Source organism: Hippichthys cyanospilos, chromosome 9, assembly GCF_059441005.1.
Source record: "Hippichthys cyanospilos isolate Australia breed blue-spotted pipefish chromosome 9, RoL_Hcya_1.0, whole genome shotgun sequence".
Lineage (NCBI taxonomy): Eukaryota > Metazoa > Chordata > Actinopteri > Syngnathiformes > Syngnathidae > Hippichthys > Hippichthys cyanospilos.
The window spans coordinates 20,174,576-20,200,694 of NC_142377.1; the positions used below are offsets into that span (position 1 = coordinate 20,174,576).

A 26,119-nucleotide genomic window follows, 5' to 3' on the forward strand; every position below is an offset into this window, starting at 1 on the left:
TATTTTGCTATAATGCTTCTCAATGTAAGCGGCCATGTTTATGAAAAATGTATGCTTTTCGTGCTTCCGGCTCATAGTTTTTGTGAATTATTAATACACGGGGGCCTATTTTTAGGGGAGTCACCCTCAATGAACCAAATGGCCACTGGCGCATGCTTGCTAAACTTCGACTTTCTATTTGTTATTGTAATAAATCATAACACATCACCAATTTAAATGTTTTATTGTATCAAACACATTTTGAGAAGTCATCAGTTCAAGTAAGCTTGGAACAAATTAATCGAGTTAAAGTACCATTTCGAACAAGACAAACTACAGAATTCATAAATACAGTACACTGCAGAAAAAAAGCATAATCTATTTTTTTTTTTATACATTTTGGAATTGCAAGGCTGATACGCGTGATGTGAATGTGAAGTGTATGGAGGGATTGTCACAATCTCCATATTATTGCAATTTCAATTAGGAGCAATTTAAAATGTTGTGTTTTCTTGTATTTAAAATGATTTTTTTGGCGTAGAAAACAAAGAAAAGTCAAATCTACTGGTACCATGCAAGATGGTGTTTTTACGTGAAGGTTTTATGTTCGAAAAAAATCCTAGCAAAGGAAAGGTGTGACATCATGGAATGCGGGCCTGATATCTTCCAAATTCATCACAGTCATCTCTCACTGTTATTAAAGGGACCTAGCTCTATCACTAATGTGATAATAATAATAATAATAATAATAATAATAATAATAATAATAATAATAATAATCTTAAATTTGTCTAACAACATGACCTTTAAAAATAAAAAAAATTACAGATTATGTGGATTTAGAAACAAGTGCATCTGAAGTGCACGTGTGTATGCACATTTGGTGAATACTCTCCTAAATTCCACTAACAACACAGGCTAAACAAATGACAACTTTCCACCAAAATATTAAGCATATAGAAAATCATTTGAGCGTTTATTTATCATCCTAACATCCGTCGTAAAGCTCTAATATTCTAAAAATATATTACAAGGCTCGACATTTTTTATTAAACGATAATAATATGACATGCATCGATGGCCTTGCACTATACAACTTGTCCTCATGTGAGCAGCTATCGGAGGCTTGTGCCTTATCATACAGCCTAACTGACAAGTGGTTTCTTAGCGATCTTAATAAGAAATTGAATATGAATCTTTAATGTTAGTGTGTTGATGTTGGCAATATTGATGATGACAATAATTTGGGATAAAGTAGTCGTTTGGTGGAGCATGCTAATCAGAAGGCATGCACCATTCTGGGGAAAAGCTTCAAAATAAAAGCTTGATAAGGCTATTGCCTTGACATTCGTGTATTATTTGGTGTGATCCTTTTGGAGTTTGTTATTGTTGTTAGTTATTGTTCCATAAAGATCACAGATCAAATCTCACAAAGCCTGGCACCGTTGAACACAAATGAACTGTCGTTCAAAGACCGTTTGGGATACTCAGCTGGCACTTGATTCTCATTTGAGCGCCTCCATGTATTTATATGATGCAGAAAGTCTAAAATGTACAGTATGTTACAAACTATAATGCGAAACTGCTTATTTTGAGCCTTGTACTGATAAGGAGAAAAAAAACACACTACAAAATGTACTCAAAAATGTATAGCCGGCCATTTGAACTTTTACTCGATTCCTGACGTTAAATATATGCTCAAATGGTTTCATGGAAAGCTATTAAGATCATACTATCATACTAGTGAATGTCGGATGAATGCTCAAATGGCTTCCCATAAAAGCTTGTCTTTCATTTCGGACATATCGCCTTACTTCCATGAGACCAGTTTGTCTTTCGACAAAGCTGTGGGACTATCTTGTAGCAAAAATACCAATGTAGCTACAAAATAACAAAAACAAAACCTCAGAATCACCTGCCTTTTGCCTTTTCCGTGACATCTCCATCAAGTGTCATCAAAGGACGTTTATTTTGACCTTATTTTAGCTTTAATTGAGAGAAGATAACTAAACACTTGCAAATTAAAATTGTTCCAATAAAACCTACACCATTGCTATCAAGTACTGTGATGAAAGTAATATGTTTCATGGGGTACCAACAGTGTGTTATTGCTTTGATGTAATAATCGCAGATGTCATGGCACATATGATGATATTGCATGTGATAAATATTAATGCTGGCATGACAGGAGGCATGTAATATGCAAGTGTGACACTGTTTTAAACAGGAGGGATTGGAATTATAGAATCAAAATGTAAGAGTCCCTTGGGAATTGGATGGCTGTATAAGAATGTTGTTTTTGTGGCTGGTAACAGAGGCCCTAAAGGACTTTCCTGATGTAGCTAGAAAGTGAGTCTGCGCACACACAGTCTTCTGTCATTGCGTGGAGCCGGCTGAGTAGAAGGAGCAGCATTTGTGATGTACACACGTGCGCTATAATTCACTCGTTTCATCTTCTTCTTTTTAACATTTATTTTCCCGCCTCTGGGCTGAGCTTCTTTGTCTTTTTGTCAGCCGGCTGACTGGTGCTGCATGTCGCCTCATTAGTATCTGCAAAATACAGACAGATGATGAATGTCACTCATAGAGGACCTCTTCCTCCTAGTTTGTACCATGTATTGCGGTTCGCCGTACGGTATACGTGTTTCGGGTGTTACTATAGTGAATGTTAATCAAGTTTCCATTGGTGTTGTTGCCATGGTGCTGTCTTGCACATTTAACCAATGCTACTATACTTTGAAAGAGGTTTGTCAACACACAACACAGGAATCAAATAGTTTAATGAGTGAAATTTTGGCTTGCCCAATTATTTTTTATTTAACCTTGTACTTTGCTCAGAATGGAACTATTACAGATGAATGTAACCAATGTTTTCATGTTTGCAACACACACTGTAAAAGGGCTTTTTAATTGTAGAGTCTTTTGACTTGATTTGTAATTCATTTGTTTGACACTACCAGTAGAACAGCAGCGCTACTTTTGAGCCAATACATTGAATTCCCATTATTATGGTACACTTCCCACATACAATCAACATATGTGATCACTACAATTAATTCTTGACAGTTTAACTGCCGGATGAGTAGAGTTTATAGACCACCTCACGTGTTATAGCAGCCTTGGCTTCAACTGAACAACTTGGTGCTAGGTTAAAAATAAAAAAAAAAGCCTGGAATGAAGAAGGGCTACTGTACAGTAGCTTCCTCTGGGCGTTCGAGCCACAGCAGAGCTTTGAGAATAATTTGCACAAAACCCACTTAGCATATTGATACCATAAAAGAGTGTCCCCAGGGAAAACCTTGTTGACTGCATAACATGGTGTTATTTTCTGCTCCTATTTACCTGCTTGTGCGTTGTTGAGCTGCAATGAAGGATTTGGCGAAGCGACCCTGGAACTGCCGGTTTCTTCCTTAGAGAGGGGGCACTCCAGTCCGCCGACCGGCGCTTCTGACAGACTCTCCCTGGAGAACTCTGCTGCAAACGCAAAATAATGGGCGTCAAGATAATTGACCGATGAGGTTACGCTCATTAGATTCGCATTATGTGCTCGATCGATGCCACCTGACATTTATGTGTTACTGTATTTACTCCTGCTGAGTCTATTTACAAGGACCTATTTAATGAGTGCTCATGGCCATCTCATAATTACTTGGTACAAAAAGAAAATACATAGTATACAGTATTGGACATCACAATTGAAAAGTCGTGTTATATTATTGCACTATTTTGCCGATGATCTAGACAGTATTATTTTTCTGGTATTGAAGTGTTACAAATTAGCACTTTTTTTGCCCATTCCATGTATACATGATCCATGTTATAAACCAAACACTAACTAGTCCAGTATAATACTGTAGGTAGTATCACGATACATGAAAGCACAAAAAACAAACGCACACACACACAGTATATGTTGACTCCAGAGATACCGCCCTTATGATGCATTAAGCCAAGGCAATTACTGGGTGCCTGCGCTGCACTCTGTGACCATCTGGTGACCTGCTATTAAAGTGAATTACGGGGACTGAGATGGAGCTTCAATGTGCGCTCTTTGTCACTAAAGCAAGGACACGGCGTCTGTATAAGTAGCAGGAGATAGTGCCACAAATGAGTGAGCTCGTCATGTATTTGCACGGTCCAGGAACTCGGCAGCCATAGAAAAAACAAAAATATATATATAAATTGCTCAATTCAATATTTTTACAAATACTTCACCTATTTTTGGAAAGATGCAAAGTATCAATTGCAGGTATTTTTTCTGGCATTATATAGTTTCTATATTCTATAGTTCCTTCAAAATAACTCACAATTATGTTCAAACTGCTGTTAGGCAACAAAAGGACATTCCTAAGTGTAGTAGTGTCATGTAACCAATTATTTTAATTCTGTCCCAGGAGAGAAGAGGGAGCAGGTGTGTTAAATTAAATTTTGTATTGTTGTTTTTTTTCCCCCTTTTCATTTTTATTAACATGTTTTGATGACCATTTACAGGTTAATTTTTTTCGGACTACTGGGACAATTAGTAACGAATCGACCAAAATGAAAATATTTTGTCTGAAATGTAAAAAGCAAGAATGAGAAAAGCTTGGCTGAAAACTGATACCAAAAGAAAAAAAAAAGACAAAATGCCTCACAGTAAACAAACGACTTTGGGGACTGTAACTCCGCACGCAGTATCCTGCACAGGTCTGTAAACAATTGATGAAAATGAAATAAAACGGCATACCATGGCCCTGAATGTTATTCTCGTTCAGTGTTTCAACAGCTGTTTAAAGTAGATGGATTTTAATGCGCACTATTTTTTGTAGTAAATGTTAAGTTATAACAAGTGCAGGTTTAGGCTTTATTTTGAGTCGTTGACATGCAAACAGTTACTTATTTCAAACATAAGTAACTTGATGGACCATTTCTTCTTATTACGTGAAATATCCAAGAAATATCACCCCTGTCACCCACGTTATTTGGACCTTTGCCGTTATTAATGAGCAGAACATTTGTGCATAAAATCCTAACTGTATATCAATTCTATCCGCTCCCCCACTCCTGACCTACCCTCCATTTGGCAGCGCAGCTTCTCAAAGGCCTCGGCGGTGGCCTCGTCCAGTGGGAGCTCCTCCCCGGGGGCGGCCGACTCAGGGCTGGGCCTGTCTGACAGGCAGCTCTCGGAGGAGCACTCGTCGGCGCCTCCTTGCTGCTGCCTGTATAGGTGATGCTCCACCAGAAACTGCAGCTCTGGGACCAGGCAAAGGATAAGGATCAAGGATAACACAGTGGGAAAAGGATGCTGAGTGAATGTTGGCAGAGTGTTAAAGGAGGAGGCCGCCAAGGAGAAAATTGGGCTGAGATGAAGGCAAACCAGTGAGGAAGAGGAGAGGGGTTTGGAGATGAAGAGGTGATGAGACATCCAGCACGTCAAACGTATAATGTAACCTATTTAAATGAATTAAAAAAAAACACATTAAAATCCAGTTATGATTTGATGCAAGGGTGATGCTTGAAACTTGATACTATTACTCGGAATCACATCGAAATGGAGGCTGATTCAGGTTGCCTGGCAAAACTAAATGAAGAAAAGCAGCCCAGCGTCGTTATTTCATCGACTTAATTAGGCTCCGTGTAATCAGGTTGTTTCAGAAAGCCTCAAGTTAAGTGTAATGCCTTTTAATACCTAATCAGTATTTGCTCAAACACAACCGCCTTCTGTTTTGAAAACTGCACTCTAATGACTAATACGAGCAAACTTTAATGATCTTCATAAATCATACAGTTTTATTAACTCATGAAGTGTCCTACCTGGAAAATTCTGGTTAATATGTTTTAATTGCTCTGTGGTTTCATGTCAATATTTTGTACCTGTGAAGGTAATGTGCAGAAAGCAAATAGCCGTATCACCATGGATACTACGCTCACGCACATATACACACACGCAAGATACAAAATTTGACGGTCCATCGCTGAGGTCACTCACCTTTCATTGTAGGCGTTCCCTTTTGTCCTTTTCGCCGCTGGTGAGGGGAGTTCAATAAGGCAGCCTTGAAAATAAAAACATATATATATTTATTAATACATCTAATAATAAGACAAAAATATATCCTCTTTTGTTCTTTATCTTTGTGATAAGAGCAAAAATGAACGTACCTTGTACAGCTGGTTAGGCAGACGGTCTTCATCTATTTCTGTAAGAGAGAACCAAAGAGTTTTGCATTGAAAAATAGGAGACATTCAAACAGATGCAGTATATGAATAGAAAAAGTCTTTGCAATATGAAATATCATGAAACTTTTTCCACCATTTATTGTGGCTTGTGGGATAAGACACAAAATGCCACAGGATGAAATGTCTCATCAGGTTGGGTCCACAAGAAAGACACCAAATGAGAGTTTATCAAAATTATGTCATTTTAAAGTAATATGAAATCATGTCTAGAGTTGATGATGTCAAAAAGGGTTTTGAGTTGTTTATTATTGCACCTTTGGATCGGATTCTTATTTGTTTTCCAAATAATGGCGGAAAAAGTTTCAAAATGCTTTGTCTTGGTATCATGCCAACTTTTTATAGACGCCCACTGTAGTTTTACTCTTCCTACAGGGCTTGAACTACGGTTCATGGACTAGTGTGAAGCGAGTGGAAAAACTTATGACCGTGGGGAGACAAAGAGGAGCTTTGGAATATGTGTCAGCAATTTAGGCCACATGACTGTAACAAATACAAAAAGAAGTGTGTTGAGTGGATCCGAAAAGTTCAACCGTGAGCGATACAGTTAAATGCGCACACAGCAGAACTTTTTCTAGGACACCGTCCTGTTGCTCGGCAACCTATGCATCCTGGAGGCAGCGCGTTAGTGCGCATATATTGCTCCTACTTAAAAGTGGGAACCGCTGGCTTTGGTAATTCGTCATTTGTTTGAAGTAGCAAACGTACGCTCGGATCGTCACGGATGAAACTACGTCGTTGGCCTTATTTCTAGCACATCCGGACAGATTTATAGAGCAATTAGAGACTTGGTGACAAATCAATGGCAGTAAATGGGGGGGGCCTCGCAAGTCAAATAAAAATTTGTATTCCGAGAGGCCTGGAACTCTTATAACACTGATCCTAATGGCGTCAGCCCATCTGTTTATGTCAGCAAGTTTTAAAATTATAAATTTAAATTTAAATAAATGGAAAAAGAATATTTTTTTGTCAATCTTGGGTCACTTTGTTGAAGGGTGTAGTGGAGAAGTGCAATTAATTGATTAATCGACAACTAATCAATGACCAAACTATTGTTTTTTGTAATAGAATAAATGTTTAGATACCTAACATTATCCAAATGCTCAGAATATCAACCTGTTGATATTTTCAGAAGTCTTTATTCTAGTTTGAAACAGACTGATTATCATTATGATGAATGAAAATAAAATATCTGCATCTATCTTTAGTCTGTAAACCAATGATATGCATTTTTGTAGATGTTATAGACCCAATTAAAACCTAAATCATTTTTTTCAATGGTTTTGCACTCTCAATTTGAAAATACAATTTTTCAATGAAAGGATGACATTTAAAACATATTTTATTTCATTCATCAAACAATTAACAAAATAATCAACAGAGTAATCAAATAGTAAATTAATTGTTAATAATAATTAATAAAAAAATATATATGTATATATCTATATACATTTATATAAATGGACCAATATTTATATATAAATACAGTATATAAATATATTAAAATATATAAAAAATATTCGCCTTGAGGCACCAGCAAAACCATTTTTTTTTATCTCAAATGCACGATAATGAAAACATTTGGTTTCTAAATTACTTTTTTTCTCTGAAGTCTACCAAGACAATGATGTTTAAGTTAAAAAAGAAAAGTCATTTGAGGGCGAAAAATGAGACGATGCTAACTGACAATTAGAAATCTGAGCTCAAAAAGCATCACGTGTCACCTACGGGAAGAGTGAGCAGCCGGGGACGTGCAGATGACTTTTCTGGTTAAGAAACTTGAAATATGGCTTTGGTATTGATGTCGCTTCTAATTGCCTTCTGTGTGTGTCTCCGAGCCCATCTGCGCCCCCAAGAAATAAAGATAACAGCAGTAATGAAAGGCTTTTCTATCTGACCAGAGACTCCCAACTGACTGACTGTTGGACACAAAGCCAGAAGAGAACGCGCAGAAGATTCGGTGCCCTCTTTATTCAACATGGATGCTCTACTTAGAAGCCGAGTGCTTCTCCAGCTCTAGATGCTTCTTTCTCAGTTCACTCAGATCAGCAAATGCAGCAGCAGTTGAGAAGTGCTTCGTATTTCTAATATTAGTGCTAAAAGTCATTTGTACAGTACTACTTTTCACTAGTTGCCTTTCCTGTGTTGTATTTATCCTTGAAAAACAGTATCTCACACGCAAAAATATTTTTGTAACTAATTTTATGATATTAATCATGTGAAAATAATTTTTAGGAACTAACAAGTGCTGCAGGTACTCAAGCATGCATAACAATTATACTGTAGCTTGGAAAGTGGTTCAACGTAAAATATGATATCTTCCATCTGTCTTGTGCAAAACAGTCCAAAAGTGCTGTCATGAAATGCATCAGCGCGATTAGTGTTCGGGATCAGGTCCTCCGAGAGATTTGTGCCATGAGGTGCTATATTGAATTTCCAATGCTGTTTGATGGCCTATTCACACCTGAGATCTTGTGAGAACAATGAGTCAGTCGCTTGACACCAGTGAAGGAAATTGCCTAATTTGAGCTCCATTTGACCATTTTAGAGGCGTGCGCACTTTTGTTGCCAGTGATTGAGACATGGTGGTGAGATATTTTAACAACTTAGTCAATTTACACTGTTATCCAAGCTGTCATGACTACTTAGCAAAGTGTAATTTCTTCAATCGTTTACACTATAATACATTTTTTACGAGAATTTAAGGGGTGTACTTATTTCATGAGGGACACTGTATAATTTAAGAAAGCCATTTCTCTCCATCATGTGGAGTCCATATTGAAAACCCATTTAGAATACTGAATACGGTTCTTCGCCCAATAACAGTTGAAAGCACCTCAGCGGGAAACTGCAAGGTTTTTTTTATTTTTTGTAAAGCTTCGGGTTTTTATGTTGCATCATTTATCTCACCGATGTCTCATTGCCATGGAGATAAAAATCAGGTGCTGTCTTTTGGTATTCTCATCTAGATAAAATGCCACTTGTGTGTACATCTGCAGCCACGCTGCTGAAGGGTGCTATTTTTTTGGGGTGGGGAAGGGGGAAGGTTCATGGGGCGCGCACGAGGCAGCCTAATAAATAATGCAAGGCTTCTGTGTGATTTGGGGCACGCCAGAACAGCTCTTCTCCCCCTCATGGTGGTATCAGATCCTCCCCATCCCCCCAGCCGCGTCCTCCGCCAGCCCCGGTCTGGATCAATGCATCTGTTCCAGCCTGTGACAAATGTTTGAAATTCTATTTCAATCTGCTGTCTGTGTCATCTGGGCAATGCGGCCTTAAAGTCGAATAAAGAGCTCCACTTTGTTCACAGACGTCACGTCGGCAGGGATGGATGCACTTCGGACTACGGAAGACGCAAAAAAAGCAGCTTGATTTTACATCCGCCTGTGTAAAATTGCCAACTAGAATAAGTCAAGGTTTTGAGAAAAAGACATAAGCTTGTTCTTAGAAGAATTTAGTGGCATTTAACGCAAAAAGTCCGACACTGTTGATAGTAGAATAAAGATTTTGTTAGCGTAGGAGTTAATGAATGTATAATGGAGCGTAATGTAAGACTTATCTCCTTTCCTGGATTTCATTTATATTCATTTATTCAATGCATAATTGCTCAGTCTATTTTCACCAAAACGATCAACCCCTCCTCACTCTTGTTTTTATTGCAGAGCCAGGTTACACACACGTACGCACGCGCATACACACAAGGTGGTACAACAGCAGGAGCGGCAACAAGCAGGTCGGGGCTGACTCGTGTACAACAAGAGAGCTCTCCAGAGGAGCGCGGTTGTGTTTGATCTGCATATTCCCCTAAGAGAACGCTGCCGTGTTTCTGTTGCTCTGAAGCAGCGGCAAAGGGATCCCAGGCAAAATAAGATCTTGAACTGTGTGTGAAGTAGAATAAAACGTGCAGGCAGGCAGACTTCATTATCCTGGTAAGTCTCACAATTTAGACATGAAAGGGAGCTATCTTTAAAAATATATATTGTTTTCACAAAATCAAGCGTTTTGAAATGGTCATCTATTCTAATATGTAATGTAAAAAAAAAAATGCTTTGATCGCTCCTCGATGTCTTCATCCTCGTGACGTTTACCTACTGCTGATGACACATCACAGACACGGATGTGACAAGTCAGAGTCACCTGCACAAATGCGCACTTTTCTGCTTGTATATTTGGGCTGAAATGGAAATGAAATCTGAGGTATGAGAAGGAAATGAAACCTGAAGATGAATTTATGACACTTTTATTTTGAAGTTGCTCCAGGAAGCACAGTCGCAACAACATTCATCTACTATCTTTGGCCCCCATAGTGAGCAGGCTCTGATGTGTTGCTCTGAAATGTTTTGTTCCGAAATGACGTTTAAACTATCAATTCAAGGCGCTAAGAAAACTACAAAATCAATGACTGATGTTTTTTTTTTTCAACTGATGTTCTTTTTCCTGAAATGACGTTCTTTTGGGGGGAGATTTTTTTGTGTGTGTGATGCTGCGGGCAAAAATCCGAAATTGAAATTCCCATGGCAATAATTTGACATTAAAACCTCTTGCACTTAAAGCAACATTAAACCAAGCAAAGCTTGTCACATGATGCATAACATGAATATAATGAATGCTTGTTACCTGGTGACGACTGGTCGCTGGATGCCACTAAAGTTGCGGGCGTTGGCCGACGTCTCCTAATCTGAAAGAGCAGAAAAAAATTGCAATTGAAGGCCACAAAATATCGTCCACGTGAATCAAACAACGCGGCAATGTGTGAAATTTTCAAACTAGAGCAGTTCATTGGGACCCTGTTTTATAATCCAGCGCGCCTTTTTGCAGGGCTGGTTTGGGAAGCAATGGAAGTAGGATTAACTCACTCCACAATTTGCCATGCTCATTGCATCATCTTAGAGCCACCATGGACCATGTGACCCACTTTGAAGATGCCTGAGTTCCAGCCATCGAATCAGATGAGCTTCCGCCATCGTGCGAAACCCTTTCATCCCAAATTATTGACAGGCTGACCCAATAGCAGTAAGATATTCACCCATCCATTATATATTCTATTCTATAGCCGCTTCTCCTCACTCGGGTTGCTGGCTCACTTAGTGTTTAAACACAAAAGCCAAATGATAAAGATAAATGACCATGTTTTACATGTGGGAAGAATACTTGTATATATTTATATAGGATACCTATACATACATATACTGTAAACATCTTACATATACTGTATATTTTAAGAGGCAGGAAATTTTTAAAAAGTAGATTTCTACTAGTAGTTTTCAAACTGGGTATGTTTTTTTTTAATGTTTGGCTTTATTTTCAATTTTATCTCCTTTCTTTTTGTGTTGTATGTACAAACGATTGATTTTATTATATACAGTATATACCAGTATATTCAAAATAAATTATTCATTCAAGAATAATGTGTATAAATGCAGCGAAGAGAGTACCACAACAGTGGCCCGGTGCAAATGGGAGTTGAAGAGGCTTCATTAGCATTGGAGCTGTATCAGTGGAGTACAGGAAGGCCATGTGAATAAGAGTGTGTGCTCTGTGCCTTTTCTGCAGTCAGAGACACGCGCCTGTTCCTGCTGCTTCGGATGCTGCCAACCCCACATCCTGATTGCATATTGACCCATTCAGCACTTTGCTCTCACGATTCTATTTTTATTCATGATGACCAAAAAAAAAAACTCTCATTACAGTAGTTGTTTTTTTTTTTTTTTTGCAGCAGCAAAGCACAAATATTCACTCCACCTAATAAGATGCCTTTGAAGTAAAATGTGATTCTTAACCCTTTTTACATCAAGTACCACGTAAAATGTATATATATATATATATATATATTATATAAAGAAAATATTAATGCTTAAAATGAACTGTACATTTTAAGCTTTTAGACGTTTTAAAACACAATTGAGCTCACGTGTGCTGTACTGGATTTTTATTTTTAGCTCTCCAGAACGACCAACTGTCTTGCAGGTGTCAGCAAGTGACAAACGATTAAGGAAAATTAGCAAACGTGTCTGGAATCACGAGCAAATCCTTTATATTTCCATCACTTGGGTAGGGTACCAGTTTGCTGGTAGATGCCATAAATTCGAGTTCGGGGCGGAGGTGTGGATGGCTTATTATGTGATCAGTCAAAGGTTTAGTGCCGTCATAAAACAGCAGAAAGGCCACGCATCACTTTGCTGACAGGCGAAGTCACTATTCGTGGCTCAAAGTGAGCCTGACATTCAGGGGGAAAAATACTGCACTCATCCGCATCTCTTGTGACTTCAATTTCACTGATGGACAACTTAAACCGAAGGGGTTGCTTCATGCCTGCGAAGCTGTCCGTTGTTTGACAGAGAGACGTTTTTGGCTGAGAGCACACTTTGTGGCTTCTCTTTAAAATAGCGCAAGCCTTTCTTTGCTTGGATGGAAATCATTTATCATGATCATTTAGGTTTTAGTATCGGTCATTTCTATCGGCATTTTTTTGAGGCCCACAAAGGTCCGTGCGCTTCTTCATACCTTCATAAATGCATATGTGAAAATATATGCTTTGAATTGAGTTCATATTTCACGATATTTTCCTCAATGCGTGTACAGTGTAAAACATCCACTGTCCACACCCAAAAACAAAGCATTTGAAGTAAACTAAATAACCAGTTATAAGGTGCTCGCTTGTATAAAAATAACCACTCAAGGACAGTACAAATAGCTTAACAGCAAGCTGACATTAAAAGAAAGAATTCATTTCCTGCATTTTTTCACATAGATTAAATCACTCAAAATTTTATAATATTGGTTTGTCTGAATATCATTCAAAATTTGCAAAAAATAATTAAAAAAAAAAAAATCATTGGGCCTATTCCACAACATGTCTGCCATCTATTGGTGAAAATGATTTTACAACTAAAAATATGATTATTCACAGTTCAACACCTGCAAACATTTTCCAGGGTTTGTCTTCTGTTTTCGGGATTTTTTTCATGCAACTTTTTTTTCTTGTTAAACATAAATTGAATGTTTATCAGTGTTTATTGGGTAGTGCTCCCAGGTGCCGATCCCTGTATTAGATAAAAGCGTTTGTTTTTAAACATTTTTTGACATCAACATTGCCTTCGATGTACAATGCCCTTTAATTCGACCATTATGAAATAGTTTATTGTCTTTCTTCTAATTAACTGCAATGAATGCGATGGTGGCTTGGTTATTTTATTAAATATATATCTATACCTTCTGAAATCCTTCATTTTAGTAGTAATAAGTATCTTTTAAAGTGGTTCTCGGTGTAACTTGGGGAACCATCAGTTTGACCAAAAATAACTAAATAATTGACCAATAGTTCCGTTTTTTTTAAATGAATGAATAAATAAATAATTTGGACTTATGGGAGGCCATTGTGACCTCACTGTGCTGCGCTATAGCGGAAAAAAGATGCTCCCATATTGTGCGACTGACTCATCCACATGCTCAAGTAACACAGGAAATAGCCCACAAAACTACACAAAGCAGACCTGGACTCACATAAGCAAGAGGAAAATGGATGGATGGAGTTACAAGACCAGTCATTTCATGTATTCAAATGTTCCTGGAAAATATGCTTCCTTGAGGGAATATTTCTGCATTTCATTATTCAGCTCAAGGACAAAGATGATCAAACGTTGAAGGGGAGCGGTAGGGCTGTTTCTTTCTGGGAGGTCTGTAATAAAATAACCGATGGAAACATATCTTCATCTGTGCCGGTTTTGCTAATTAAGTGACCCTCATCTAAATGATAATGAGCTACACATGTAATTAACTACATCCACTCAGACTGTAAACAAATCCAGCAACACTTAACATCTGTGAGCTACGGTAGACTAGATTTTCATTAGTGTGGTGACTTTTGTGTGCTCCAATTGATAGGATAACATAACAATCGGAATAAAATAAAGAACTAGAGAAAATAAATCCCGCGAGTGACTCCTTCCACATTGGATGATGTTTTGCACCCCATTTGCATATTAAACAAGCTCTGCATACAAAAAAATCACAACTAACATCACAAGCACTAATTTACTAGCCTCTCAACTCATCTATTTACTGTACATGTATTGTTTATGGATAGATAGATAGATAGACACAGACAGACAGACAGACAGACAGACAGACAGACAGACAGACAGACAGACAGACAGATAGATAGATAGATAGATAGATAGATAGATAGATAGATAGATAGATAGATAGATAGATAGATAGATAGATAGATAGATAGATAGATAGATAGATAGATAGATAGATAGATGAGGTGTTCCAGGGCAGGCAGAATCCACAGTGGCAATGTTTTAGCAAATGGTGATTTACTTAGTCCAAAATCTTCAGACACAATATCAAAACTACAGGAGGTCAAAAAGGCAAGAATCGAAATAAAGTCTGGGATCCCCAAAAATGTGTTACTCGCAAAATATAAAATAAAGGGTTTAAACTACTAAAACAAACAATTACAGTATAAACGGAAAATGGAAACGGAACAGAAATGGAGAGTACGCTTATTTAGTCATTTTCAGCTCTGAGTTGACATTTTGTCAATAATAAATCTGATTAATCAGACTAAATTATTTTTCATTTACAATTAATACAATTAAAAACAAATTCTACAATTAAAAATCTTTTTCCACTAGCTGCCGACTGATAAAAGTGAGCTCAAGACTCTGATGTTGACCATTAGTGGCTCACCTGTTTTCCCGCCTTTGGTCATGTGACATTCAGAAGTTGAGCCGAGATTGGTTGAAACCTGAGCCTTGAAAACGTGCGGTCATTTTCAGTCTCCAGCTAGTAAAAACTTTTGTTCATAAAACTTCTGTATTTCTTGTATGTACAAAAAAAAATAGCCATCAAATTAATTATAGACATTAATGCTAAAAATGGCTGAATCAGTGTACTGTTTCTTGAAGGACAATTTGTCAAATTTGATTTGTATGTATTTCGATTATGAATCAAATCTCTCGGGGGGAATAGTTTGTGTGTTGTATGGCTTTCATAGTCCTCGTAATTTGTAAACCCCCAAAATACCTCCGCTTATTCTGTAAGAGCCTGAGTCATGCAGGAGCGAAAAGGCGGATGCGCGTCAGAAGCAGCGAATGAGACACACGCACTCATAAATCTCTGCTATTTATATACAAGGTTCATTCAATATGAATGGGCCGTCTTGTTCATGGAAGATTCATCAAATGAGGAGAAAGGGGGCTTATCTATGCTACGTGTCACAAGCGGATTTTAACATGCACACATTGGGAGCCATCGCGGACTTCCGTGTCTTGAAATTCATTACAGACTTCGGACATTACCGGATGCTGAGGTGTCTCGTTATAAAGCGACATTTGCGCTTGTGTGTGTGTAGAGGTGGAAAACACTTCATCTCACACCGGTGGCAGACATGCAGACGGTTCATTGGCTGCAGGAGGGTTGGAAAGAAAGCAGGAATGTGCTCGTTTTTTGCCTCAGTTTGGGCACAGAAATATTTCAGATAATACAAAAATGAATGTCGGAGTGAGAAAAAAATGTGCTTTTGGGACTTTGATAAAACAAAGCAAAGTCTACCCTCTACCCAACTATACAAACAATGCAACTTTGTTGTAATAGTTCCAAAAAAAAAAAACTTTCTGTAGAGAACCAATTTACTGTATGTAAAATAGACAACCTCAAACAAATGATAACAATCTATACAGACAATGCAATTTTTATTTCATCAAAATATATGACTTGATTTTATACGAAAAAATATTTGACTACTTTGTCAAGAATATATGGAAAACTAAACTACTTTTTCTTGAAAAAAAACCTGATTTTTGTTAGCTGATTACAAAATTTTGTTCTGAAAATGTATTCTTAAAAAATAGAAGAATACATGCTGTATAACTATTGTCAAAACTTTACAAGGCTTTTTTCTCCTTGAAAACATATTATGACATTTATTTTTTTTTTTTTATTAAATGTGTGTTCTCGAGAAAATATGCTGCTTTCACAGTAATTATTTTCTCAAAAATATGCAGGTCATATTTTTAAAAAAACAAATGTACAAATTCATTCTTTTTCGAAAACATGAATTTCAAAACATGTTTTGACGCTCCAAAAATATTTGATTTTGTTTGTATTTCTTAAATGATATACTTAAAAAAAAAAAATTAAGTCCAATTTTTTTTATCACGGATAATATTCAACTTTTATAAATATCCTACTTTTTTTTTTTTTACTTTTTTTCTTGAAATAAAATTACTATCCTAACATTTCCATTATATAAATAAAAAACATTTCCTCTTTTTCGTAGCGAAGTCATTATTTTGTCTCGCAACTTTTTGAATTCATTATTGCTGTTTTTTCTCCCCAGAAATGATACATTCTCTCTTCAAACTTTTTCTCCTGCACAACGTAATACGTTTCCCGGCCTTGGTATTACCTGTTCAGCTGCCTCCGGGTCTAGATGGGTGTCCAATAGAGGCACGGTGAACTGGATCTTCCTGGGACTGCCGGTTTCCATGGTGGCTGCGCTGGAGTCGATGCGTGCGCGTGCGCGTGAGTGTCAGCAGTTCTTGAAGCGCCCAAGGAGGAATCGAGGAAGCCGGTGAAACAAAGTGAAGAAAAAGAAGAAGAAAAAAAAAGATGAAAAAAGTAAGCAGTTTCCCAGAGCATCCGCATAAAAGTGCACTTTTCCGTCATTCACTCGCTTCTCAGCATCCTACTCCCGATGTGACCTAATTCCAAGCACCTGCCTGTCCTGCCTCGCCTCCTCCTCTGGATCCCAACGCCGAGACGACAAGGGCACTCCGGGCTGGAAGCGAATCTCCTTCGCTCGCATTGGCTGAGCAGGCGGGAAGACCCGCCCTTTTCTGCACCTCCCACCGTGCGTATTGGCGCGCTGGGTGCTCTGCGGCAGGAAAAGCGAGCATGACAAAAACATTCTCTCTCTCTCTGACTGTGTAAAAATCTCTGCATATATACTACACACTCTGAAAACAGTCATAAATTGCACCACAGAAATATGATTAAAAAAAGGTTGTTGTTGTTTTTTTTTATGAAAAGTTGTGTTTTATTCAACATGGGTATTTTATAGTGCATGGTTTAGCTATGTTTTTTTTTTTTTTTTTGGAGGGGGGTCAGATATAGCGGTGCCTTGAGATAAAAAGTTAACCTATACAGTATAGCCATCTATTATATAAAAACACATTTCAGATCATTGCAACAGAGCATGTCCAGCCGATACCTCAAACAAGATTCATCATGGCAAACGTCTCATCCATTCTCATCATCAATACTTGCCTGGTATTAGTCGTTCAATGCAGAGGATAAAGAAAAAGTAAATGTTGTTATGCTGGCTGACGCCATTGCTATGTAAAAGTGTCTGACTCTTTTTGGAATGCTCCACATTTCTGCTTAAAAATCAACATTAAATGTCATCTCATCTCAAAATCACACAGATGGAAAAAAAAAGTGTCTGCCTAATTAAGGACATCCTGATTTTTACAGGTTTTTATATTTTTTAATGGTTAGAACATTCAAACTGTCAGAATAGAAAGGAATAAGTAACTGAACCACTACATTTAATAGCGATAATACATTTAATGGAGTTGATTTAGTCCTGAGCTGTCCAGGTCCTGAGGCAGCAAAACAGGCCCAAACCATGCGGCTCCCTCCGCCGTGCATCATGTGGGAATGAAGCATTGATGTCAGTGAGATGTTCCATTGTTTCTCCGCAAATGATGTCGCGTGATCTTCCCAAAAAGTTCAACTTTAGTTCCATCAGTCCACAAAATATTTTGCCAGAAGGTTCTGTGGTGTGTCTCGTTGCTTTTTGCAAGAATTTACGTTTTTCTCTTTTTTTTAGACTGCACTAGTTTCCTCCGTGTAGTCCACCCATGAACGCCCTTCTTTGCCAGTCTTGGGTTCTTTTTTTTTTACCTCTGAGTATTCTGTGCTGAACTATTGGTGTTTTTTTTGATGGAAGGCCACTCCTTGGGAGCGAAGGAACAGGGCCAAGCTCTCCCCATTTAGAGATAATTAGTCTAAGTGTAGATTAATAAACATAGAGACTTTTTACAGATGGTTTTGTAATTTTTCCCAAATTTATACAAATCAACAAGACTTCAACACAATCTGACTTAAATTATTCATTAAAAAAAAAAAAAAAAACAACACCAACATGGTATTAATTGCTGTCAATGTCTCTTTAGGCAGAAGGTTCGGTTACGTATTCCTCCCCCCATTTTTTTCATTGTTTCCATGTTATTCTCATCAAGAATATGTAAGCGTTATCATTACCAATGGCAGAAAAGATGAGATCACATTTAATGGTGATTTTATGCAGAAATGTGAGAAATCCCAAAAACTTCAGTTCATTTTTATTCCAGAATTTTCTGTGGACGGCATGGTGGAAGGTCACGGATTCTATCCTGACACCACTCTTTCTGTGTGGAGTTTGCATCTTCTCCCTGTGCCCATGTGGGTTATCTTTGTGTGTGAATAGGCTGCCAACCACTTTTTTTTAAGGAAAATGTGTTTTTAGAGGGGAGTCACATATATTTTTAGATCATTTTTAGCACCCTAAACTTCTAATAAAATTATATATTGTTAGAGGGTGATCGTTATTTTGATGAAATAATGTAAGCATACAGTAGACAAAAAAAACAAAAAACAAACCTGAAATATATATATATATATATCCACTTACAGACACACCCACACACACATTTGTATATATTTATATATGTATGGAGTCCTCCAGGTTCAAAGCTTTTATTTTTATTTGTAGGTTTCTTTAAATAAAAAGCTTTTTGGACCTCATTCACGGGTAATTTAGTTCAATCAGTGTAATGTCGGTGATGAGAGAAAATTAAAAGAAAAAAATGTTATTTTGAACTAAATGCATTTGTGGTTTCAAGGACAAAACAAGTGATTTTCCAGTTTAGTTTCATCTGATGCACACGGGTCGCCGTCGTCATCTAGCTAGCAAATGTGATTCCTCCATGAAGCGGGCTATTATTTCTTGCCAAACCTCTGGGGTACCGCCATGCTCCAGATCTGGCCAGGAGCCTCCTCCCAGTCGGGCGAGTTGATGTGATCCTCCAACACAAGCGGCGCTCCGGACGATCGGCCAAACCTGTCATGGTGGAGGTGGACGGAAAATTTAGGGGCGCGCAGCATATGAAGGGGCTGGCTGACATTAAGAAGATGTTTTGATCTATTTATGGATGGTGACAAGTGGGGAAAAAAATAGTAGACTATGTATGGTCCTGAAGCTACTTAATGGCTGAATTTTCAAAAACATTCTGCCTCAATCTCAATATTTTTTTTGTTTCAAGGGGCAAAAAAGTTGCTGGATTGATAATACTGTATATACATTTTTTGGTAAATCGGGCGATTATTTGCTTATTACAATTTATTGTTACTAAATATCATAATTGGCATTGTCCTAAAAAAATATCCATTAGTTGGTCTCTAGTACAAAAGAGTTTTTTTTTTGAGAAACAAAAAGCACCGACCTTTGCGGCTCATGGAGCACAGAGTTCCGGGCTTCTCTGCGAGATCCCAGCAGCAGAGCTCTGAGCAGTGCAGTCAGCAGACGGTCGTCCACGCCGCTGTCCGCTTTGATGTTCTCCTGGTGGACAGAAAAGACATGGGGAACATGTTATTGGCGAGAGTAGATGTGAAGAAAGCACATGAAAGTCACATGACCATCCTATTGTAATCCCCTGCTCCTAATGTATGCGTTGGATATTGCAAAGCCTTGCACACTCTTACTCGGTGTTGCGTGTAGACTTAACTGCAGTATTATATTTATAAAAAACATCCTTTACGGCCCCTGATGATCCATTTTCAGCCAAAATAATTGAATGATGAGCTGGATAAGATAAAAAAGGTGGCGAAGTGTATACGGAAGATGTTGTGATGATTTTGACGATCTGTCTCACCGTCTCCAGTAAGCGGTTGTCTACGCTGTCCTCTGAGCCGCCAAGCTTCGTAGCTTCACCATCTTCTGGAGCACCTCCGACGCGAAGCCCGTGGCTGATGCCCGCCAGCGCCATCAGCACCACAAGAATGGTCACCGCCGCACTCGTGTCCATGTTGGCCAGCCTAGGGAAGGAGAAGACTTTCCAGAGGGTCTGAAGAAGGCTCAAGCAGCAAGTGCAGGATGAGAAGCACCGACCTGACCCGCTGCCTTTTATACGCCGCGTGCCGAGACGCCATCGAACCTCGGGGGAGCTGGAGAACGATGCCGCGAAGCCGATGGGGGCGAGGGACGGGACGGTGGCTGGACGGGAGGCCATTTAGGCTCAGTCGCGGAGTATTTAGTGACGACCGGAGATGGTCATTACGTGGCCCAGAGGACATGGCGCGGCACCGCAGTCAACACTTATTAAACAGATAAATCCCCACAAATGGGCCGTGATCCACTGGGCCCCTGACGCCAGAGTAGAAGACAGGAAACGCTGGCGGTAACGTTAATCAGCCCGCAAGCAGAGTCGCCGTACGGAAGCATAATCAACGAGAGAGAAAGAAATATTGATGACGAGAGAGATGGAAGTATTGATACTGAAATTGACGTTTTAAGGAGGCTTTTGGAAGGTTGGTTTTTGGGTCAGTGATCAGTCAGGTATTCGTTTGTGGGTAGCGGTGGTTGGGTGACTAGGTCGATGGCTTGGTAAGTTCATAGTTCAGTGTGTGGGAGGGCTCGTCAATCAGTTGGCGGGCCGGTCATTGGACCAATCATTGAGTCGGTGGGTAGGTAACAGGTGACAGTCAGACAGTCGATTAGCGATTCAGTTGGTGGGTCATCGGATGATTGGTAGATCACTGGCTAAGGTCAGCGAATGGGTTTACCCAAAAAGGGGTGAGGGTCGGTCTGTTAGGGGTGGACATCGGGTCAGTCAGTGGGTCCCGGTGTTTCATCACAATATATTTTTGAATCAAAGTGAAAACTGAAATTGATACAAAAAAGCTAACTAAATCTGACTTGACGACTGCGTCAACAAACGAAAGAAAAAAAATCCACAGCGATAAAATCCAATCAGAAGCGGGAATCAGATGCGGGCATGCCGAACGAATCACACAAAAAAAAATGGAACGGACCAAGTGAGAAGAAAACCATTCAGAAGCCCATTTATTGAGCTGTGACCAGTCCCTTGCTTCCATCAAGCTGCCAGGGACAAATTTGAAGAGACGGCTACAGAATATACATTCCAAGATGTACTCTAAGGTCTGTAGCATTTGAGCTAACATTGTTGAAACATCAGCCATTGCCAAAATAACAAAAATTGCGTGTATAAAATAAATGTGAATTGCACAAGTACTGAGCATGTAAACTGAAATTACTCTACGCTGTCCAGTGCTCTACAAACATTTGCAAGTGTTAGCTCAAATAAAAACACAGAAAGAAGCTTTAATAACATAATTATGGGATTTATTTGGTGTATTGTGAGAAAAGTAATGAATAATCCCCACAGCGCACATGCTTGACGTCAATATGTTTAATGGCCGACAATCGGCTTAGAATGTATAAACATACACACACACACTGATGCACGGTTGATATTTAACTGCCATGGCAACCAATGTGTCATCACCACTTTAGATTTTAAATAGAGATCATAAACCTTTGCGTGAGATGGCGTTCTAATTTCCCCTGACACAATATTAAAACATGGCGGTCATTTGTATTCTTTTTACAGGCAGCGCAAGATTTCCAGTGGCCACTAATAAGTCATCATAATAACACATCCATGCCGACTCACTGGAATGGATAATAAAAGATAAGAACGTTTTGTACATTTTGAAAAGAAGATAACTGTACGTCATTTTTTATTAAATTCCTAGACGAGTAACTTTCTAGATTGAAATGACGGATAAACTGGATCACATCTGGAAAACATGGCACATTTCGCTTACATAAAGATTTCACACACTCCTTCTCCTCCTCATTTGTTGAAATTTCCATTTTTATCCCTTTTTAGTGGTATGGACTTCCTCTACTGGTCTTCATTGGTCGTCACTGAGTCAAATGAAACTCTTGCATTATTGTAATACTTCCAAGGCTAATGCATTTGGTATGGACTGTTGCTTGAGAACAAATTAACTACATAAAATTCAGATAAAATATACAGTTAAAAGATAAATGTATTTTTTTAACCACACATTCAAGAATCGATTATTTTTCAATGTTTTTTAAGTATGTCACGTGATTTTATTTTTGTCTTTTATTCATCTTTGATTGTTTTTTTTGAAGATAAAGGTATGGTAAATGATTGTGCAATATTTTTGAACAAATAACTTAATGTATTGCTATTTAATGGAGAAAACATTGAACATGCTTACATATTAGTGTTATTATATTCATTTATTAAATACATTCTTTATATTTCCTAATGTTTTTCTTGTTTAATGGAGGTTTTCATTTTTAACTTAATAATTTATTTCATGACATTTTTTATTTATTACCCAATTTGGTAGAGATGATGGATGAATGGATATTTATCAAATTAATACCACCATATTTTCTGTGTTGATGGAATTTTTCTTTCTTTGTTGAGGCACTCTGAGGTGAGGCAGGGTTGGGATTTAGGCTTTATGATGATCAAAAAGTTTGGTGATCCCTGTCTTAAATTAGCACCAACCACATTAGTGTGTACAATTTTTACAGTACTGTATTTGACTATTTTTTTTTTATGAACCCGAAACAATGAACTATAACATAAATTTGATGCCAACTAGTGGAATCTTAGTGTTGAGAGATGGGTTAATCTGGGTTAATCTTCAAGTATTTTGACATTTGGCAAAATATTCCAAGGGTAAGATCTATGGTCCCAGAAACTGCCTTTTTTTTTTTTCATTTCAACTGGTTCCCTGAAACTGTTGCAAAACCTCACTGTTTCAAGTAATTTAAAAACAAACAACCTAAATTTGAAGGAGTGGCAGCAAACCTTCCAAGTTGCTGAATAATCACTTTTTGGACCAGAAGACGTGAAAACCTTCTTACCAAGTCCCGACTTTGACTAAATCCCTCACAAAAGCCGTGACGGTAAAGCTAATACTTTTCTTTGGGCTGTATTGCCACCTGCTGGCGACAAATAATACTACAATACTCTCCAGTAATATTGAAACATTTTGTTGACGATGCATATGAATTGTGCTAGTTGTGAAATTGACTTTTCACCGTGATCAGTGAAGGATATTTTCCCTCATTTGCTTCACTGGAGCGCAGGATGCCTTTATACATCACATAAATAAATTAAGAATATGACAGGAACTTGGTCCAAAAAAGGATAAATAAGGTCACCATTACATAGAAAAAGCCGGTGAATTTGTTCCCTAACAATTTGCATCACTTACCCTGTGTTTATTCATGCCAGGGCGTGGCACATCTGTCACCCCCCCATCCCGGAAAGCATTTGCACTCAAAGCGGGACTTCATGAGCATCACCTCGTGCGTGCCAAGCAGTCCCAGGACCGCGTAATGGCGCCCGCCCCGCGTCCTCTCCTCGGACGTCACCTTCCAGCGGGCGGGGTGGAGGTGGAGGTAGACCTGCGAGTCGGGATCCTTCCTGGCGCACCTGCCCCTGGACGAGCACACGGCCTGGCTGCAGAGGACGGCCGCCGACGTCACGTTGACCAAATAAGGACCAAGGGTCGTGTCTATGTACCATTTGACGGCGTCGCAAGAAGCCTGAAGGAAGAAAAGTCAAATGGTGTACAAATGTCCATCATCACAGCCTGTTTGAACAGTAAAATTTGTCACTATGCTTTTTGTGGCATAGTGAGCCACAATAAACATGGGTCTGATGAGACCACCTGCAAGCAGTTTGATGTTCGTTCTGTGGGCGCAAATTATTTGGAAATTTTAGAGCAGCAGGACTGCGATCAACCGACAACAATAATTGGAAGTGGCTTAGAAAACGGATGCATCAATAGAAGTAGCATCACCTTTGATTTGGAGAACCCATGGTCACCCCAGAATACTACACCCGCAGATCCCAAGGCGGCGCTCTCTCCGACAGTGTAGACCAGATGCTCCTGCGTGCGTCCAACAAAAACATGTGTGAGATACATATTTTTTTGCAGTTTTATGTTTATTATAACCTCATATAATCAGTCGCCCATTTGACTCACCTGGGAGAGAAACTGGAGTGAGTAGGTGTAGACGATGGTGGCATAGGGGACGACGGGCCGAGACGGCGGCGCCACCCTGAGCGCTTCTAGGATGCGGTGGCGGGCATAGAGCGACACCTCCCTGCCGAGATTACGCAGCTCCTGGCTGAGGTAGATGTTGGGAAAGAGAGCCGACGAGATGTTCCACAGCCACGTCAGCTCGTCGTTCCTCTTCAGCTCCACCGTGGGACACCGGCCCGTGTAGTTGGTGTTTTTATAGTTGTTGTAGCAGTTAGGGAACCCGTAGAAGCCCCATAGTCCACCGGGCCGCTCCTTCTGGCCTACTTTGAGCGTTTCCTCCATGAACCTCCTACACGCCGCCTCAAATTCAACACGGGCTAAAGCGTCCACCTGTGCAGGTTTCCAGTCCGGATGCCTGGAGCGAACGAGTGCTCGTGATGCTTCCCAGTACACCTGCTTGGTGTCCCAGTTCCTTTCCCACACGGGTCTCCAGCTCTCCCAATCTACCACAGCTAGGCCCTTGAAATCCCGGTCAGGGATGTACTTGCGGATATCATCTGCCGCCGCCCTCAGGTGCTCATCGAGGCTGGCGTTTTGCGGTACGCCGCCGTTTACCGCCTTGCCTTGGCTGTAGTACGGGTACGCGCCGAGCTTGTCCGTATAAAAGATGGTTATGTCGTCACCCATGAAAGTCTGGTTTTGGTTCTGGACGATGCTGAACGTGCCCAGGTCGAGATCCACCCCATACTGGGAGAGACAAGCAGCCGAGGGCGCGTTCCATACGCTCGCAAAGGGCAGCAGGGAGAAGGATGATGGCGACATGCTGACGTCCAGAGGTTGATTAAGTAAGCTCATCACGAGCAGCAGGAAAGCATGACGGTAACTCATGACTGTAAGAATAAAAAGCATACATAATCATACTGTATCATCATTTAGAATATCACTACTTAACAAAGATATCTTGTGCTGCAGGCTACATATTTAATTGTAAAACGTATTGGCATTATCAAGCATCGATTTTGTACAAGTACTCAAATTTAACAACTCTACTGCTGCTGCTTAATTAATACATTAGGTAATGAATTAAGACAAATGAAGCAATGAAAGTCATACCCCAACCAAATAACCCTCATCACATCATCAAGTTTTCATTGAAAGCCTTGGCGGAGGTCTCTTGCTTCACCAGTCTTCCACAAGTGGAAGTTGCGACATGTATACATGCTGTACCGTCTACTTCTAATCTAAGCTCAATGTTCAGAAAGAAACCCTTAGATCTTTAACTGTGCTGTTTAACTGTTCAAAGTGTTCACTCTTCCTGTTTTATTTGAAATTCTCGCTTGCATTGTTGTTATCTTTTGCAGTAGAGCAACGCAGCCCATTTACAGTAATGGCAAAATGTATCGAGTACTCGTGCAAAGCAAACTATTTAATGCTCATTTTCTTAAACGTCACACTTACCTGCCTTTTACAGGAAGTATTTGGGAAGCTAAGTGAATAGCTTGGACAAGTCACATGCTGGGAAAAAAAATACATAGAGCAAGTCTCGTGACTTACTCAGGCAAAGGAAAGAGGAACATAAAAATGCGAACTTGTGGGATTTTGACACAACCATTTACAATCGTGCTTTATGTATAAACCCGCCTTCGAGCCAATAGGAATAGCGCTTCAGATCTGTAATGGCCAATCAAAGAAAAGACGAAAAGAACCAAAACATGTGGTCCTTTCAAACTAAAAAAGCAGCAGCGCTTCCTAGCGGCCAAATGCCTAATTTATTTAACTTTCTGCTTAATCCCCCAAATTATTAAGATTT

General features: G+C 39.2%; 3 protein-coding genes across 5 annotated transcripts; all 3 read right to left on the bottom strand.

Moving 5' to 3' along the window:
* Positions 1 to 206: 206 nt before the first annotated feature.
* LOC148419375 (protein phosphatase 1 regulatory subunit 1A-like) lies at positions 207 to 16,872 on the bottom strand. 2 transcript variants are annotated; one of them, XM_088424446.1, is made up of 7 exons: positions 16,610 to 16,872; positions 10,810 to 10,870; positions 6,118 to 6,155; positions 5,948 to 6,011; positions 5,032 to 5,211; positions 3,322 to 3,450; positions 207 to 2,529 (listed from the first exon to the last, which is right to left on the bottom strand). In XM_088424446.1, the coding sequence occupies exons 1-7, from the start codon at positions 16,688 to 16,690 to the stop codon at positions 2,450 to 2,452; spliced, it is 633 nt and encodes a 210-aa protein (XP_088280572.1). In that variant the 5' UTR covers positions 16,691 to 16,872; the 3' UTR covers positions 207 to 2,449. The 2 variants fall into 2 exon arrangements, with proteins under 2 accessions (XP_088280572.1, XP_088280571.1); XM_088424445.1 differs by having other exon boundaries at positions 3,322 to 3,453; positions 16,610 to 16,867.
* npffl (neuropeptide FF-amide peptide precursor like) lies at positions 16,870 to 20,270 on the bottom strand. Of its 2 annotated transcripts, XM_088424447.1 has the most exons (4): positions 20,118 to 20,270; positions 19,689 to 19,804; positions 19,202 to 19,306; positions 16,870 to 17,077 (listed from the first exon to the last, which is right to left on the bottom strand). In XM_088424447.1, the coding sequence occupies exons 1-4, from the start codon at positions 20,268 to 20,270 to the stop codon at positions 16,870 to 16,872; spliced, it is 582 nt and encodes a 193-aa protein (XP_088280573.1). The 2 variants fall into 2 exon arrangements, with proteins under 2 accessions (XP_088280573.1, XP_088280574.1); XM_088424448.1 differs by lacking the exon at positions 16,870 to 17,077 and having other exon boundaries at positions 19,186 to 19,306.
* Positions 20,271 to 21,585: 1,315 nt separating this feature from the next.
* On the bottom strand, positions 21,586 to 25,891 carry hyal1 (hyaluronidase 1). The gene is made up of 4 exons (XM_088424513.1): positions 25,768 to 25,891; positions 24,310 to 25,199; positions 24,124 to 24,213; positions 21,586 to 23,866 (listed from the first exon to the last, which is right to left on the bottom strand). The coding sequence occupies exons 2-4, from the start codon at positions 25,195 to 25,197 to the stop codon at positions 23,540 to 23,542; spliced, it is 1,305 nt and encodes a 434-aa protein (XP_088280639.1). The 5' UTR covers positions 25,198 to 25,199; positions 25,768 to 25,891; the 3' UTR covers positions 21,586 to 23,539.
* Between the last annotated feature and the right edge of the window lie 228 nt (positions 25,892 to 26,119).